This window comes from Poeciliopsis prolifica, unplaced genomic scaffold (genome assembly GCF_027474105.1).
Source record: "Poeciliopsis prolifica strain line A6 unplaced genomic scaffold, Auburn_PproV2 SCAFFOLD026, whole genome shotgun sequence".
In the NCBI taxonomy this organism is placed as follows: Eukaryota; Metazoa; Chordata; class Actinopteri; order Cyprinodontiformes; family Poeciliidae; genus Poeciliopsis; species Poeciliopsis prolifica.
Window position 1 is genome coordinate 324,156 of NW_026562401.1, and position 18,379 is coordinate 342,534.

An 18,379-nucleotide genomic window follows, 5' to 3' on the forward strand; every position below is an offset into this window, starting at 1 on the left:
ATTTCTCCTCTGCAGAAGCTCTACTGTATGAAACGCTCATGCCTGTCTGAGCTTTGGCATGCTCCAGTTATGCTGTAGTGTGGTTGCATTAGCAAGCAAAAAGAGGGGGGCGCGGGGTGGGGTGGAGGCACAAGAGGCGAAGGTGGGGGTCAGGAATGAGTGATAAAAATGGGAGGGGGACTGCAGAGAGCACAAGAAGAAATCCTCAATAGATAGGGAAGTAATAGATAAAAAGAAAGATCGTAAGAAATAAAAAGAGATTGAGAGTCATACCGCTGAGAGGAAATATCTTTGTTTTGAATACTTTTGCATGTGTTCCTTTCCAACTATTACGTTCTACAAGATTGCGCGGGCGGCTAGCGACTAAGCCCACTCTCGCTGTACCTTGGAATAAATCGCTGTCTCCATGACCTCTCCATCTCTGTACCAGGTGATCTCAGCTGCAGGTTTGGCTCCCGAGGCTCTGCAGGTAAGGTTGTGTGGTGTGTGGGCCTTCAGACGAACAACAGGGCCGCCTTCCACCACGGGGTCAGAGGGTGGAACTGTGGAGCAGAGCAAAAACATACCACTCAGAAACAAAACAGCAAGATCCAGGCGAGTACACAGCCAGGCTGATGCTTGCTGTAGGTTTTAGCTCAGTGTCTGTGTATGACTATATCTTCTTACTAGCGAGCATCTGTTAACAAGGTGTAGCTTTGTACAAGAGAAACGACGAAGAACAGTTGTTAGTTGGCGGCAGCGAAAGAAAAAGAAACACTCAGCCTTATTTATTTCCTTTCTGGGGACTAGCATTATTACTCTATTTGCTCCCACTGTAGCAGAGTGATGTTTCACCCGAATTGCTTATTTGTTCATTTATTTGCATGGTTTCGCACGCACCACTGGCAAGCCGAGCGTGCCACCCCTGATGAAGGCGTCTATCTCCCCCGACCAATAAGAGAAGGCGTAAACATGGGGTTTGTGCTGGCCTTTCTTGCACCCTCCGCCGAACCAATTTCGCTGTGTGTATCTGAATTGTCAGAGGTCCTTCCGTTGCCACGGCACGGACACTAATGGAATCCGAGCGCAAGGTGATTTTAATTTCCATGCCGATTCCCCTGACTGCACTCCCACCGTTGACTCCTTTGACTGTGCAGGATTGCTTTGGTCTCATCTGGCCACATTGATTTATACACACACATACACACGCCTGCGGGCGATTGCACACGCGACGCAGGGAAGCCCCTCTTCCTTTTCGATAGTCACATCCTCACAAACACCTAAACTGCATTTTTATTTCATTTCTGTGTGTATTTCATAGGCCTGATGATCATGAGCCACCAGCCAGAGTCTTTTGGGGCACTTTTCCAGGAGGGGTGACAGTTTTTCATTGACTTCCGTGATTTTACATACTATGTATTTCTACATAGGGAAAGCTGCAGACTGCTTTGCTCTGCACAGGTGTGAAACTACACAGAAAGGTGGACAGATGAGCATTCACAATTTATTTATCTATTCACAGTGCCTTGCCAAAGTGTTCACACCCTTGTCACACTTTATGTCATTGCAGTCGGAAATTACATTTATTTTATTCAGATTTTATGTCCCGCTATTATTAACCAATTGTGAATTGGGAGGAACAATATACATGGTTGTCAGAATACTACACAAATAAAAACTGAACACATATTGTTTGCGTTTCCATACATCTGTATGAGATTTTGTCTATGACAGACATGATTGTAGTTACCTGAGCTGTAGCTCACTGCAGTTCCTCCAGAGCTACCAGAAACCTCTAGACTGCTTCTCTGATTTATGCTGTTCCCTTCAGTTGAGATGATGTCTATGTCTTTCCAAAGCTGAATCCTAACACTCCTTTAAACATCTAAACATAAAACACCTCCTAAAAGTATACTGAAGCTAATTGAAATATGGCAAGTTGTAAAAGCATGGAGGGGGTTTCAGTACTTGTGTTCTATTTCAGTTCTGAGTGTGACTTTTCTACTTAGCTGACCCAATCTCCAGTATTTGACACTTTGCCTCCGTGGCAACAAATAAATAACAGAACGACAGCCTTTGTGACACAATTTGCCGCAACTGCTCTGCATAAACTCTTCCTTTGAGTTTCTCCCTCCTTATTAGGATTATTTGCTTGTGTAGTCATTTGTAGACTATTGACAGGACTAATTAATGGAGTGGTGTTCCTTTGCATGCCACCAGATGCCAGCAGCACCTAACCGACTCCCATAAGGTCTGTCACTTCTAATCCTCGCTACTCTGACCATACCCCCCCCAACCCTCTCCTACACTTCTGAATGTCTGTGTGAAGAAGTAGATCACTCACATCACGTTAATGTACAAAACCGCCCTGCACTTGATAGATGTTGTGGCTTGCTGCAAAATGTGCTAACTGTGCAGATCTGGACCTTCAAGCAACTGTGCGAGTCATTTGTGACTGCAGCAATCACATTATCTTGGACCTGTACAGTCTCGATTATTGCCACTGAGAGAGAGTAAAGGCGTTTCCCCTCTTTTTTTGCTGAGCTTTGCTTGGCACTTCCTTAAGACGTGTTTTTGCAGTATACAATAAAATCTTACCCCAGTCTGTACATAAGAAGTTAATAAAAGATACAAACGACAAGTTTTAAACAACCTTATAGTGCTGAAAAGTGTATTTGATACTTTGTAGGTTTTTTTTGTTGTTTTTGTTTTTCCTTTTTTGTCGAACATAAACGTTTCTGTAAATTTGATCATCTTTCAAAAGTAAGCTGGGTAAATACTAAATGCAATTGTTAATTGATAATTTAATTCATTAAGGAAGAACGACAGACCACATTAACCAGCCCTTATGTAAAAAAGAAGTAATTGCTTCGTAAACTGGCTGTGTCACCCTTGGAGGCATCAGCTGCACTTAGAAGTTTAAAATTACATGTTGTCATTTTGTACCACTCTTCTTTGCAGAATTGGACACACGCGGAAAAGACAAATCACCAGTTTAGAGTCACATGAGGACTTAAGGATTTAAGTCCAGACTTTGACTTGGCCTATGCAAACTCTTCATGTTGGTAATTTATCAGGGCATTCTCAAATTTCTTTTCTGCATAATGTACTGTTTTTTGAGAACGTTTTGTCAACTTATTTTTTAGACAGGTTCTATTTAAGTGTTAAACTAAGGTTAGCTTGGATAGCTGTTTAACCATTGTAAAGGAAAACATCATTTAAAAACTGCATGTTTGATTTACTTTTTTGTGTGAAATTGGTTGGATTATCTAAAATGTCTATTTGTGACAAAAAAGAATAAAAAATGTAACAACAACATATAATCTGCTACCTAATGCAGAAAAAGAAGCGTATCCAAGAAAGTTAGAACTTAAGAAGTGTGACCATTTTCTTGCAGACCCGAGCTAATGAATCGAATCCTAACACAGCATTGGGTTTAAGATCTGAATATCCAATGAAGTGGTTTTTCTTTTTTTATCGAAGTCTTGGAAATTACACTTGTCTTTCTGCCTTGGTGTTTTGTGATAAAGACACTCCCCATTTTTTCCCCCCCTCTTTTCTTTCAAAGCTCTGCCAGGATGCAGACCCTGGCACAAGAGCTGGGTGGGAGGATCATGAGTGAGCTGTGTATCTTACCTAGTACAGTGAGCTTGGCACGGTGGGAGCGGAGCGCTGCCTGTGTAGCCTGACACTCATAAACCGCGTCATCCGCCAACTCCGCTGAATCGATCAGCAAGCTGTGCTCGCCTGATAGCGGGTCGCCCATTAAGGAATAGCGCGTCCAGCCTGCATGAAGCCAGCACAGAGAATAGAGTTAGAAGTAAACAATTCGAGCAACAACAATCATATTTAAAACGAGTAAAAAATAACCAGGCTCCTGCTCTGAACAAAGGGAGAAAAAGAGGTGTAAAAGCTCTTTATGAAGCACAAGTGAAAAGCATACAGCACCTTACAGGGGCCAGGCATTTAACTGTTGTGTTAGCACAGTGGCATGAGGCTTGAAACACAACATGTAAGAGGGCTTCTGCATGAGGAGGTTGTCCTTTAAACACAGACACAATAAAGAGGGGGTTGCTAAGGTCAAGAGGAAGCCTCTCCGCTTTCTCACTACGCTGCTACACATTTAAATGTCAGTGCGTGACAAAAGCCAATTGATTATCCACCTTCCTACCAGACTCTTAAAATGCTAAGCAACAAATTAAAGTTTGGTGTGTGCAGCAGGAGCCGATCTGTCAGCAGTGTGTTCTCCCCTCGCCATTCATTTGTGTAAAAACCCCAACGGCTGAGAGAGAGGGAGCTGATTTCTAATGAGACGGGGCATTGATCGCAACAAGACCCGATGAGACACAGAGGACAATAAATACAGAGAGCAGGAGTAAGGAGGGGGCAACAGAAACAAGGGTAGTGACCGTACCTGGTAGGTCTCTCTCTCCACCCAATGCCAAGCCATCTTTGGTCCACTGGACCATTCCTCTGTAACCCACAATCACACAAGGCAGAGTCACGGACTGGCCCTGCACCACCACCTGGTCCTGGGGCTGCTGGGAGAAGTAGGCTGCTTTGGTGGCTGCTGGAAGACAAAAGTGAAAAGGACAATGTGAAAACCATTTCCCAGCTCGTAAAACAGAAAAAATACAGTTAGAGTCAGCCATCAGTTATCTTAAACTGAGGAGTTTTTATTTTTCATTTAAACAATTTTACGCGTACAATAACAACACATCAGGGTGACAAAGTATAAATATCAACAGCAAAGATTGAAAAAGGATCAGAGTTGCACTAAAAAAATAAAGCAAACTGTTCTGGTTGAGGATCAGTAACATCATAAGTGACACAATGGATGGATTTAACTCTCCAGCAAACGGAGTGACTGATTTGACATGGGACTCTGACAGCTTTCAAGTTGTATTAAAGTTGAAAACAATCCCACCTTTTGTGCTAAAGTCAGATTGTGACTCTTCTTGTTATAGGAAACACAGTGATATTGTTCGACATCAATAAACAGTGATCATCAGTATAAGATTTCTCTAAACAGATTTTGATAAAGATTTTTTAAAGATTTTCTGACTGTAGTGCCCTTTATTCGTCAGTAAGCTGACGGAAAATTGGTTCTGAGAGTTGGTCAACGGGCCGAGACTCTAAACTGCATCGGCCACATAGAAAACTGAGGCCTCCGTACATGAGTTGTGCGCTTCCCTCTTGTGCCACATTGTTCTCCTGATATTGATTTTAAATAATAGAAGCATTTGAGTTCTAAGGGTTTCAAAGTTGTCGTAAGATCTAAACTTTGACTGATGACATCCACAAGGTGGAAGAGCAACATTTATTAGCGTTGAAGAGATTCAAAAGTTGTACTTGAGCAGCAAAAGCCACAATGCTGCTGTAGATGGAGAAGCTGAAGCAGAAGTACGTGATCACGATGATCATTCTGTGATCATGTGAACCTTACAGCATGCATTTGTGTTTTCACAACACCCATCAGAGAATGAACATACCACCTTGTGTAGGTTTATTTTTTCTTTATAAAGAACTCTAACAGAGTCAGCAGTACCCCATTACTTATTCAACGCTTTCAAAAGACCATATGGTTATACGCTTACAGACATGAAGAGAAAACACACTTCTGGGGAGAAAAATCTGCCACTCTTTAAATGTGCTTTTCTGTAAAAATGGATGTTAAACAATCAAAACTCCATTAAAGTTCCCGGGGGAACCATCCGTTTGAGCCTGCTGAAAGTCAGTGGAGACACCTGCTGCCGTCTCGCTGCTGTGTTTAAGCAAAAGGCGCACGCGCTCCCTCCGGATTGGCTGGCTTGCCTTCACACACATGCCGAAGCGCAGCGTGAATACGGATACTCGGCTCCAACTGTTTGTGCCACTATGCTAAAGATTGAGTATTACAAATCCTACTGGCAGGGGAAAGATGGCAACACTCCAGAGGTAACTAATCCATAGGGGGAAGGTAGGTGGTGAGAAGGAGAGGAGAGGCTGTTGGTTGGTTATCTTCGCAGGGTGTCTGTGTGAGTTGGGAAAGGGACTTATAAAAAGAAGAAAAAAAAACCCTTCCCTCTTTCAGCATCTCCACTTCTTTGTTGCACAGTGCAGAAAAGAAGGAAAAGGGGGGATGAAGGAAGATAAAGACGGGTCCTATTCAGCCAGTGCTAAGCCCCCCCTTTTTAACTGCTTCTCTTGGTGGGAGCGCTTAAACAGACAGCCGCCCCCCCGCCTCCACGAGCAAAGAAAGCCACTAAAAGGAGGGCAACATACGGCGGCCAGAGACGCGCTATTGTCCCCTTGTCCCTCTCTTTTAATAGGCCTCTTCATTTCCAATCAATCCTGCTAAATGCAAGTTTAATAGCTTTTCAATAGCAGCTTTTCCCCCCAGAGGGTGGATGGAATTTTCTCTCAGTCTCACTCTTTTCTCTTTCTTCATCTCTTCTCACTCCATTCTCTGAATGTTTTTTTTTTTACTCCAGTTTGAAATGGGAGGGGGCTTCCCAGATCGTTGGCACTGTTTATTCCCCACTCAATTACCCACTTCATCTCCGGATGCACCCTGGACTGAACCTCACCCCTCTCCTCCTTCGCCCTTTCAGCCCACCTCCCGCCAGTGTCACGCAACATCACAATTAAAGATGCCAAACAGTGAGCTCATCAAGAACGAGAGTTCATCCCAACACATCATGGTTCTCAGCATCCCTCTTAAAACCCATTTTTGCTTCCACCCAATCTCTCTCACTCCCCCATCTGGCCCCAAGGAGGAGTTAATAGTTTATTAGGGGGAAAAAAAGCCCAAAAAGCATTCTAATATTCTCTCCCTATGCATCACTTTATCAAAATGCGAGTGAGCAGTGGGTGCAAACAGGTAGGCAGTATGTGTATCACGCACTCTGGATCAAAAGAGGCCAATTTTAGAGCGTCAATGAGAAGTGTAGTCTTCGAGCTCAGTCTATTAGGCATTTACCGAAGGCTGGAATTTTCCCGTCATACTCTTAAAAAATATATATATATAAATGTTTTTTTTTTTCCAAGTCCCAAACATGCTGCCTTTATGAGCTTCTGTGTGTTTCCTTTTTCTCTCCTTGCAGAATGAGCTGAGGATTTTCCTCCCCATGCTTGCAGCAGTGCAAACATTGATTGCAATTAAGTTTCTCGCTCAGAATATCTAAATGTTTACAATGGGTAATAATTCACTGCATTGGTTGATTGTTAAGATGGATTACATGCACTGAATTGTTTCTCTTTACCTCACCCACATACCATTTTTCATGCTCGCAAATGGCAATTAACGTCACACGCACACATATATGTGCAGCTATACAAACATGAAGCGCAGAGCATGTGGTGCAGAGACTGTTCTTTTACGCCCTATAAGTGATTCATGGCTCTCCAGATCCCTTATTGAAAACGCTGAACAGAACATCTCGACTGGCTAATGACTCATGCCAGATTCCTTTAATTCCTCCTTGCTGAATTAGACAATTCTTTGACGGTGTATTAGCAGCTTAATTACATGAATACATTTCTGGTGTGGGGGAAAAAAGGAACAGAACCAGACAAAGAATTGAAAGTAGAAAAAGTAAGATGTGGGTGTGAAGAGGCTTGTTCTCTGTGGGCTGCTGTGTCACGCACTTGTGCTCAAGTACACAAACACAAACTGCACTGCGCTGAGTGTTTTTCCCCCAAATTAAACATGGGAAGCTTGAATATTGAAAAAAACCCTGAAATTTTCTTGAAACACTTTTGCTGTGCATCCAGTCATCCATCCTTTTTTCAGAAACAAGGGTATGGGTAACAGTTCCCCATACCCACAGGGTAGGCTACTACATTCCAAGGGTTGCAAGTTTGATTCCTACTCGGCCATTATTTACTTGGGCAAGACACTTTACCTGTATTACCTGCTGGTGGTGGTCAGAGGAGCCCTGATGCATGGCAGCCTCGCTTCTGTCAGACTGAACCAGGACAGCTGTGGCTACTATCCAGTAGCATGCCATCATTAGCTTGTGAACATGTTTGCAATTGAATGAATCACTGAATGTAGTGTAAAGCTCTCTGGCGTCTAACGACTTGAAAAGGCGCTAGACAAGGGCCATTGTAGTGAAAAGCAATTTGGAGCCCTGGTATTTGATAAAGCTCTATCCAACACCGGAGCCACAACGAACTGTCAAAATCTAGTTATCAAGCTACTGCTCTCTCGTACTACTGTTAATGATAAGGACAGCATGATGTACCATTCACAACTCTTCCAGGGTCTCATTATTTCAGTTATATTTTTCTGGTGGTCAATCTGGAGCATTTCCAGAATACAGCAGGTGAGACCCCAATCTAAACGACTTCATCCTGCAATGAAGAAGGTACCTGACCGTCAAACTGAAAGGAGCAATCCACTGTTTTCTAGTTAAGAACTATGGCCTCATATTCAGAAAACTTGGCTGTCATCCTGGCCACTTCAAATTCTGCTATCAACCAATCTATTGCTTCCCAAAGACTACAGCTGTAAAATGCAAATGGCACTAAATCATCCGTAAGATTAAGAACATTAAGTTCCCAAAGCAGACATCCTGTTCCTTATGTGCCTACCTCAAACAGGGTAGGAGAAAAGCAGCATCCCTGGTGAAACCAAAGCACACTGGGATCAAGATCAACTTTGTGATGAGAATCGGTTTTCCATATTCCTGCATCAGCCTTTCAAATGAAGGCCCTGAGGAACACATTGGTGAACTTTCTCGAGAACTATAAAACACATGAGGACTCGGCAACCAAACTTTCATGACCCCCATCATCAACATAATGAAGTTGAAAAACTGGTTCCTAAATTCACTGCACAAATAAAACATCTGCAGCAGATATTAATTTCATAGGCTACCTTACGAAGGTCAAAATGTGTCAGGGTGATTATAGTTATTCATGCTCACTTCAACATTGCATCCTGCAAGATTTCAAAGCAACAAAATTTATTGCATTCATTATGTTTCTGTCCTTGTTCCATGTCTAGTGTGTGTTTTTCATCTCCTGCTAACAAGGTCAATGCATATGTGGCCTGTTAAATTTTAATCCGGATTTCTTAAAAAGGACTATAATTTCACACTGCCCGATACACACGAGACCAAGTTCATGTGGATTTCTGGCTGATGGTAAGAGCCAGCTATGATTTTATTTGATTCCTTTCTTTCCCTGTTGAGAAATGTGCTGTGTTTATATCTGTTTCTGGGAGCGTGCATCTGAATATGTGAATGAGCATGTAGGACGGGGCATGCGTTAATATGGACATCGACTTGTCAGGCACCAGCGGGCACATTTAGCGGATGCTTTGACACACTGACTTTGCTGTCACATGGTTGGAGCTAAGTGCAGCAGAGCTTCCTCCCAGACTTGACCATCACCTCTTAAAGAGCTTTACGTTGACTCTGGCACTTTCCTGCGTTCACATTAAGAGGGATCAGGACAAGATGGACAGATGTCAGCAATGATCTGTTCAACGCTGGACACGTGCCTTGATCAAATTAGACTTTCTTTCTGTGTGTAAAAACAGGAGGAAGAGTTAATGGCACTGGAGATGACCTTTAGAGAAAATATAAATCCAACACACAGCACATTTACTGGCAAGTCACCACAGTAACTGTTGGATGTAAAAATGCACCCAAGGCTGTTAGTTAATTTAACAGGAGGCCATGTCCTTCAAATAAACCACTAAGTAATACAAGACTTCACTCCCTGTTCATATTTCCCTTGTTTTGCATCAACACTCGGCTGAATACATTTTCGAGAAAGATGCTCCATCTCGCACAGTCATTTTATTCCATGACCTCAATCAAATTCAGTTCAAGGAGGCCAATTGCCACAATCCTGGGTCTGTAAATACAAGTGCTACCCAGTTTTACTGGTTGACTTAAACTGTGCTTTGGTAAGTCAAAATCTTTTTTTTAAAATGTCAGGAAAGCGCCGGGACACGAAAGTACAATCTACCCTAGCTCAATTTTTCCATAAAAAAAGGAAACCTAAAAATATGAGAAGGATAAAGAGGACTCTGGAATACAGCAATTGGTGGGAAAATAATCTTTTAACTTCGAATAAACAACCTTTTTTCCTAAATGGTATCCATTGTGCCTTGTCTAGATAAGGCTTCTAAATCAAGCTGGAAAAGGGGAACTCTGCGTGGAATTATTATCCCTTTGTTTTGAGCTGAGCTCTTTTGTCTTTCTTTCCCTGTGTGAATGCACTTGTGCGTGTGTGCATGTACAAAGCAGACAGTCGTACTGAGCGGCTGCACCAAAGAGTCCCAAAGGGGATACTGCACCCATCTCATATTTGATCTGGCTACTAAGCTCATTAGCGTGACTCCTACAGAACTTCTGAAAGCTCGAAGGGGGCTAACAACAGATACCACCCACTGGCTCGCAGCAATGTGGCATCAAAAACACATGAGCTCAATGTGTAAGAACCTCTGTTCTTTCCTTCGGCTTCGGATGGTCGCAGACAGCTTCAGCTTGCGTCTTTGCAGACGCCGTTGTCTCTAATGGTGCCCATGCAGACTCAGTTCTATCCCTGTCTCTCCCACGCTACATTCCAACTAACCGTACCACCCACCCTCCCATTCTCACTATCTTTTCTCCCATTCTGCGTTTTTCTGCCCAAATTGCACTCTAACAGCTTTTTAAGAGCTGTTTTGCCAGAGTTTAATCCGCCTAGCCTCCCCTTTCAGCCTTTATTCCATTGTGAAAATCTTGGCTCAGGCCCGGGTGATTTTTAGAAAGTAGACCAGTTTATCCACCCGCCAGAAAACCCCCCACCGCCCGCTGCTCTACTGATACCCCCACCCAGGGCAATTTCCTCCAGTCCTGCATCCATCTGCAATCCATTGCCATCCGCTCACTGCTCTGCTTACCGCGCATATGTCTGCAGCCAGTGAGGCATGATCCCTGAAATCAATGGCTAGCAGGCCCTCCTTGAACATTATATAAGGTGTTACTAATTGTTGATTTGTTTCTCTTTGGCTCTTCTGCCATCGCTCTGCATTTCTAGACTGTCAGCTGTCATCTTCTGCCAGACTCCCCTAAAAGATTCTCTTCCTCTTTGCTGTCTTGGATCCTTCTGTCCCTTTTACTTTTGCTCTTTGAATTCGTGGTGTGAAAATCACAGGGGTTTGTGTCAGCTTGTCAACACAACACTCAAGAAAGCAGGTTAGAAGGGGAGCAGCAGGGAGAAAAAAGGAGCCATATGTTAGAAAGATAAAAAATAAAATAAGGCAAGGTAAAAATGGAAAAAAAAAAAAAGTGGGTTTCTGTCAACTTGTAGTTGCAAAGGAGCAAGTCAGAGGCAGGTGGTTCTGGTGCAGCAGGGGAGCGATTGATGGAATGCTGTAATCAGCCTGTCTCCAAGGCCGACACCGCGAGGCTTTTTCCCGCTGCGACGGGGCGCTGCACACATCAGGGCAGCAGTGAGGCTGATCGCACGGGCGAGCAGCCGCGGACTCACGCACTAAGTAGCTGCTCCAACAGTTTGCATTGGATAGCGAAATAGAGTGGTATGCATGCAAGGAGAAAAAGTGAAAAAGGAGGGTGGGATGGGGTGGTCAGAGTGCTGATGTGACACAGTCAGCATGTGAGCGCATGTGAATGATTCGCGCAGTCACCGTGCTGCAGTGCCTTGACAACCTGCCACGCGTATATGCACGATCACCCTTGTGGTCCCGTATCTTCAGGGTTTTGAGTAGGCAGAAGCGTCTCCTTCTGCATAATTCTAGTATGGCTTTTAAACACCCCCCCACACACCCTTTCTTCCCTTCAAACACACACACACTGAAGCCCTGAGCCAGAGAGCTGAGAGCTGACTCCGTGCAGACAGATAGCAAGTGACTGGCTGGCTGGCTGGCAGCAGGACAGGAAACAAAAAGCCATGTGAAGAGAAAAAAAAAAAAAAAAAAAAAAAAAAAACGGGAAGAAAAAGGAAAGGAGGGGGTCTGTGGTGGTGGTATGAAATTGTCTGTACACATCAGCTTGCTGTGTTGACAAGATGTTGATTGAGCTAGTCTTGTCATTTCGCTCCTGCTCACCCCCTGGTGTTTTTCTCAGCAAGACAGCTGCTGGCTGGATGTGTGTCACAGTTCCAGCCCTTTCCCACTCTGCACCCCCTTCCCTGCATCTTCTCTCGACTCCATTCCAGTTTCTCCTCCTCCTCCTTCTCCTTCTCCCTTATTTTAATTTTTTATTTTTTAACAGTGCTTGGATGGAAGGACTTTCACTACAATTTACTGTGCTTTTAGTCATTATCTTCTTGTGTGTTTTTATTTTTATTTTTTTTAAGTAAAAGCCTTGCTATAGTGTAGGTGCAATAGCTAACATGGTGGATAAAACAGTGTCAACATGTGGTCGAGAGATGGCCCAGAGATGAAAAAGGAATTGGGACTGTCCACAGGGATTAAGTGAAAAAAGCTACTGCAGTGGACTTCCAGGCCAGGTGGGGTCCACCAAGAGCATTTGATTCAAGTAAAATATAAAGAAATGTAAAATTTGTTACAGTTTTAGCACCACTGAAAATAATCATATATTTGCATTTCACACCAATGCAAATGAAAAAAAAAAACATTAAAAAAGCATAATTGAGTACTCTTTTCTGACTAGATACAGAAATGAACTAATCTATCACTTATTTTTGTAGCTATTTATTTAGTATATAAAAACTGGCATTTGTGATGCAAAACAAATTCTGCTTAGGGTCCCAATTCATTCTAGGGTTGGCATACAATTTAAAAAAATAAAATAAAAAAACACAGAAGAAAAATTTATAAAACAAACACAGAAGAGAATTTTTTTCTTTTAAAGTAAATTACATTCGTCTTTATGTCTCATATTTTGCAATTGCTTTAGAAATGAAAACAGAAATTCTCTCAACATAGATTTGGTAGAGAGACTCAGAGCTTTATGCTCTGGGGTATCAATTAATTTAGTCATGGGATTTGTGGCCTGCTCTTCTTAATTGAGCCCAGTGGAGACCCCCTGAGCTCCCCGCGATGGGAAGTAGTGTGTTTCATAATTAATACTCCCTCCTTTATTATTATTATTATTTTTTTAATGAGGGTGGTATTGCTGTAAATGTATGCATCTCATTAGCATGAAAGGGCCATCTATTGCATTGTTCGCTCCTGCAGTGTTTGCTTCAAGTGAGATGAATAAGAGACAACCTCATTCAGAAGCAGCAGTGGCACACCAAAGTCAGAGCTGCCCTTTTGTGTGTGTTTGAATATAATACACAGCCAGCTCAATGAGAGTCTCATTAGTGTTGTTTAATATGTGTGCTTTTTAAAGCTTAGAGGTTAATGCCCGACTTGCCTCTATTTCATTGGAGTTCTCTTTAATTTGATGCATAATTCTCTTTTTTTTTATTTTATTTTTTCTGAAGAGTCTCTTCACACAAAGCAGCTGAGCTGTGTTGTGAACCCTGCATCCAACAGAAACACAAAGGCAAACAAACACTTCTAATTAAACGTGTTGAAAATGGTCCTTGTCACTCTCCCGCTCGTGTTCGCTCCACATTGCCGAACATATTTCAGAACTATCCTATCGTCCCCATCGCTCCATCCAGGGACTATAATTCTTGGCGATTAAACAAATTACCTCCTCACCCAGGGGATTTGTGGCTTCAGTGGAAACAATGAGAGTGTGATTCACAGAGCATCCACCTCTCTGGTTCTTACACACACTCTTCAAACTTGCTTGCTTAGGCTGTTTTAGGATGTGGATGCGGCAAGTTCAAAAATATTTTCAGCGAGCCTAATGTTGAAGTGACGGATCAGAATTTATGAAAGGAGGTTATGGTGAATTGTGAAGTGAGAAAAAAATTAAATTATTTCTCATCTGAAGTCTGTCTGGTACTGCGGTGTAGGTAGATTTTTGTCTGCTGCAGTAAGTGTATGCAATTAACCCAGGATATGAAGGTGAGTGTTTTAAGCTTGACACCCTGTTTCAGCTGTGCTTGAAGAAAGACAGGAAGTCATTCCTGCATTTTGTGGGATGGTCTGGATACAGTGGCTGAAAAACGGTAGTTGACAGATGATGCAGAGTGTAGCAGGTGGTGTATTTGCAGAAAATCATGACCAAAACATTATTTACAAAAATCCCAAAGTAATAACTCAACAGTTGACCCCAGGAAAGCAAACAAAACTAAAACCAATCAAAATAAACATTATGTGCACAACGTTATACTGACTTGGCTCTCTCTTGGACTGGTAAGAAACATCCCCGTGTCCTAGACAATTAGCTACGTACAAATTACGTAGACCATTGGAGGAAGCCAATGGTCATGGCTTCCTCCAGGAAGTCAAGACCATTAGCTTGACCATTTTAAATTTTAGTTGCTAATGTTTGCCTGTGACTTCTGTAATGCACCAATTTGATATTGAGGTTTTCAAATCAGCAGCTCTGTAAACAACCATCTCCCACTGCGTATAGAGAAGTGCTAAGTAGAATGAGGCAGCTGTTAATGGTAATTCAATATTTGGAAGTGCGGCGAACACGGACCGAATTGCTTTGTTTATTTCCTCTGTTACCATTGCTAAGGCTATAGACAGACTACAATTTTAAAACTGAGCAGGAAATTGACGTCATTGTTCACAACTTCTTCCATTCGCTGATTGTCCTGATTTAATTCTAACAGAGGAATCCATGTCAATGGGAGAAAACCAAGATGCAGCAGTGAAGTGAGAATTGAGCATTGCCTTCTTATGTAGGAAGGCAATGGCCCGGCTTGGTTCTCTCATCAACAACTGCATCCTTCTGTTTAAATATTCTACTATAACAAAACTATCTCCAAGAGAATATACATTGCAGTCATCAGTTTAGTGACCCTATGTCACAACAGCAATAAAAAAAAAAACTAAAAAAACAAAACTTATATAGCATAGGCATTACGTTTTACAATAACTTATACAAAACCCTAAAAATGACATTTTCAAATTAAAACACAGCAAAGTAACAGAAAAGCAAATTTGCTGTTACGTTGTGAACAGCAAAGTTGACAAAGTAAAATGCACAAATAAAAATGCAGAAATAAAATGTCATGAAAACTTGTCTGTTGATTGAAACTAAAATGTACTATTAAGTAATCTGTAAAAATGCAAAACAAGAACAAACTCAGGTTCACAAATGTTTTCAGAATAAAAATGTCACAAGCAAACAAGAATCCTACCTGAAACTAATAAGAGTAAACTCTAAGGTTCTGTGGATTAATACAGATGTCAAATTAAAGATTTGAATAAAGCACTATGGTTTGTTTGATACTGTTGCAGATAAAGATGGTTGATGTCTGCTTTAGTATTGGGCTCTCACTGACTAACAGTTAATTTCAATGTCTGGGTCCAGGTGATGTGAATTTATACTAAAGGAAGGTGCCAAAAGAATTATCTACTGCAGGTAAGTTATTAACCTTTGCTAACTTTTAACAGAAACTCACTTAATAAATCCTGAACCATCCCTAAAAAATTACTTGACTAAGAACTTTGAGAACACAAAAAAGGGAGGGAAAATGTAACACGCCAACCTCACTACATCCGGCTTTGTGCTGAGAAAAGGAGGGGAAAGAACAGGGAAAACTAATTTCCTGAAACTCCATTTCTTAAGCGTTGATTAGTAAAAGAGCATAATTAGAGTGAAATGTGAAGTCAGGGTTTTTCAGATTGCGCTGCTTCCTCCAGAAAAAATCAGGCCATGATTAATGAGTAAATGATTAATGAGGGAACTAATTAATCAATTAATTATTAAGCAAGCACTCTGAAAAAGAAATGGGTAGGATGACAGCGAACAGAGAGTAGAATAGATGCTTAGGTTGTGTCTTGGAGAGGAAGAAAAGAAGCAATCAGGATAAACATCCTGTTTGTTCTGTCAGTTTGTTTCATTTGTAGTTACAGAATAATGAGTATGAAGGATCATAGGAGGAGGTAAAGTCTTATGTGGTGCTTTTCATTTGTCTTTTTTTTAGATAAGTCTGGAAATTTCGTAACTTGAGTTAAATCCTTGGGCTTCACATAACATATGCACTTAAACCTCGCACAAAAGTGCTTCCGCAAAAGCTGCGAACGACAGAGAGCTTCTCTGTCTTTAACTAGGACACCCCATCAATCTTTGATAATCTGCACAGAGGGTCTTTCCTGTGTGACCAGGCTGATGGGACTGATGGGACATCATTGCCAGAACTGATGTATGAAACGCAGACTCCAAATGTAACTGTGATATACTGGACCGTTTCAAGTCAAGTTTGACCTTTTTTTCCAAGTTATTAATCACTGCGGTGAAAGAATATATGTGATCTATCCCTCCCACAGGAACGCTGCACACCTTCTTCTTTGGAATGGCTTTCTTCTATACCTTTTGCTTAGAGGGGGTGGATTATTATTTTAATTTTTTTTTTTGTCTGTCAGAAATCCCCAGAGCTACAACACAACAAGATATGGGAGAAAATATTATCTTAAAGCAGACGGGTTTATTGTCTCTATTAAAATGCAGAATTACTCCATAAAGATGCACCCCCTCTGCCTTCGACTCCCATCCCCTGACAACCTGAAACACTTCCTCAAAGCGAGAACATAAGAGAAGAAGCTTTCATCCCCACATATTTTTCCCCGCCGTTTACTGCTGGCCTTATTAAGAGTTGTGAGTGACGGAGGCAGAAAGTGTGCTGGGAGAGTCTCAGGGGGCTTTGATGGAGGCGGGCGATGGAGCCATAGCGAGGCTGAGGGTGAGATCATGCCTGCGTTTATCCCCTTAAAGTGTTTTATAAAGTTCTTTGTTCGTGTACCATATTCTCTAACACGCCTTTTCTTCCTCTGTTCATTCTAGTTTATTGTTGCTCCCAAATGGCTACTGGCTGGACTAGTGCTGTATTCTGTCCTAATCACACCGTGGCAATTGCAGATTCCCTCAGAGTCAACTGAGTGTGAATAGATCTTTGTCATCCGGGGTGGGCTGGCTCATTAACTGTGAAACAGTGGACATATGGTGGCTGTGTGTTGGGTTGTATCAGAGTGGAGAATGCCATGGGTTGGGCTTTTGACCCTTGCCTCCACCAAAGTCTGCGGTTTGATGAACTTAAACACATCTTTGTTCGCTTTGTGTTGGGGTGTGTCTTCAAGTGAAGAATGTTAAGTTTGCAAGTAGGGGCAGATGTGTGCAATGTGACTGGTTTACTAAACACAAAGCACACACCATCAACACGGCTGCAGATAAACATGCAAATGCCGATTTGCCATTAAATGCCCTGTTTGCATGGTGTAAGTACAGCAATAAAGGAATGCAACAGCTTGCATACTCCTGTGGGGTAATCTGTTTTTGTCATGGTGCAATAACACTTTTAAGACGTTAATGAGGATGTCCCAGAAATCAAAAAGAGCCACGTGTAAGAATAAGTGAAGAGTCTAACTTGAGATTATTTGACAGCTACCATCTGGACATTTAAATTTGACTTTAAAGCTCAATATCCTCTCTTAAGTGGGAGTTGTTTGGACAGAATCGAATAATAAAGATTGCTCATCAGGCCAGCCACCAAGATTTAGTTAAATTTATTTAAAAAAATGATCGGTTTAGTCTGCATTGATCAACTCAAAATATGAAATATTTAGACTTATCCAACTTGAGTAGTTTAAAACATGAAATAATAAAAAAGTCAGCCTTTAACCCTCCTGTTGTCCTCGGCTTATGTCGACCGAGGACAAGCCCTTAAAAATATGTTTTTCAATTGCAGCTGCATACAGAAACTTTAATCTAACAGTCCTGCATCAGAACTATGGTGTGCACAACTCAGGGGGAAGTTTAGGCTCAAGCAATCCAAATGTGAACTTTACAAAAGAAATAAAAATAACCAAACCAGGCCTCAGGTCAGACTGACCGGAAGACTAAGGAAATCACAGCTGGACAGGCAAACAGTATGGAATGGCATCATTGATCTCCGTAAAACTGATATCTTTTGAAATTTCCCCCCCTCCTGTTGCCCTCGGGTTGACATGACCCGAGGACAAGCCCTTATAAAACATTTTTTTAATTGCAACTGCATACAGAAACTTGAAATCTAACAGTCCTGAATCAGACCTACAGTGTTCACAACTCAGATGGAATTTTCTGCTGCAGCAATTCAAATGTGAACTTGACGAAAAAAATAAGAACAACCTCCTCTTGTCTTCGGGTCAAAATGACCCGAAGACAAGAGGAGGGTTAAATGCTTCTTTAGGATCGGCACCACTTTAGGAAGAGACAAAACATAAACACCACAGTATATATGGACTCATCTGAATTGTTCTATTCTACATACACATTTTTGAAAGATGAAGTTTTTTGATTTTCGGAACTGCTATGGGTAACGCACAGCGGGAGAGCTGGCATGCCTCTGGTTAAATGCTGGCGTTTAGCACACATTCTGC

At 41.9% G+C, this 18,379-nt stretch overlaps 1 protein-coding gene across 4 annotated transcripts in view; it reads right to left on the reverse strand.

Annotated features, from left to right (window-relative positions):
- Positions 1-18,379, reverse strand: part of kirrel3l (kirre like nephrin family adhesion molecule 3, like) — a 43,804-nt gene that overhangs the window by 11,983 nt on the left and 13,442 nt on the right. For all 4 annotated transcript variants that reach the window (XM_055047973.1, XM_055047971.1, XM_055047972.1 and 1 more), the window contains exons 2-4: positions 4,394-4,549; positions 3,616-3,765; positions 385-542 (exon numbers count right to left, since the gene is read on the reverse strand). In XM_055047973.1, the coding sequence (XP_054903948.1) occupies positions 385-542; positions 3,616-3,765; positions 4,394-4,549 (464 nt within the window). The remainder of the gene's footprint in view (positions 1-384; positions 543-3,615; positions 3,766-4,393; positions 4,550-18,379) is intronic.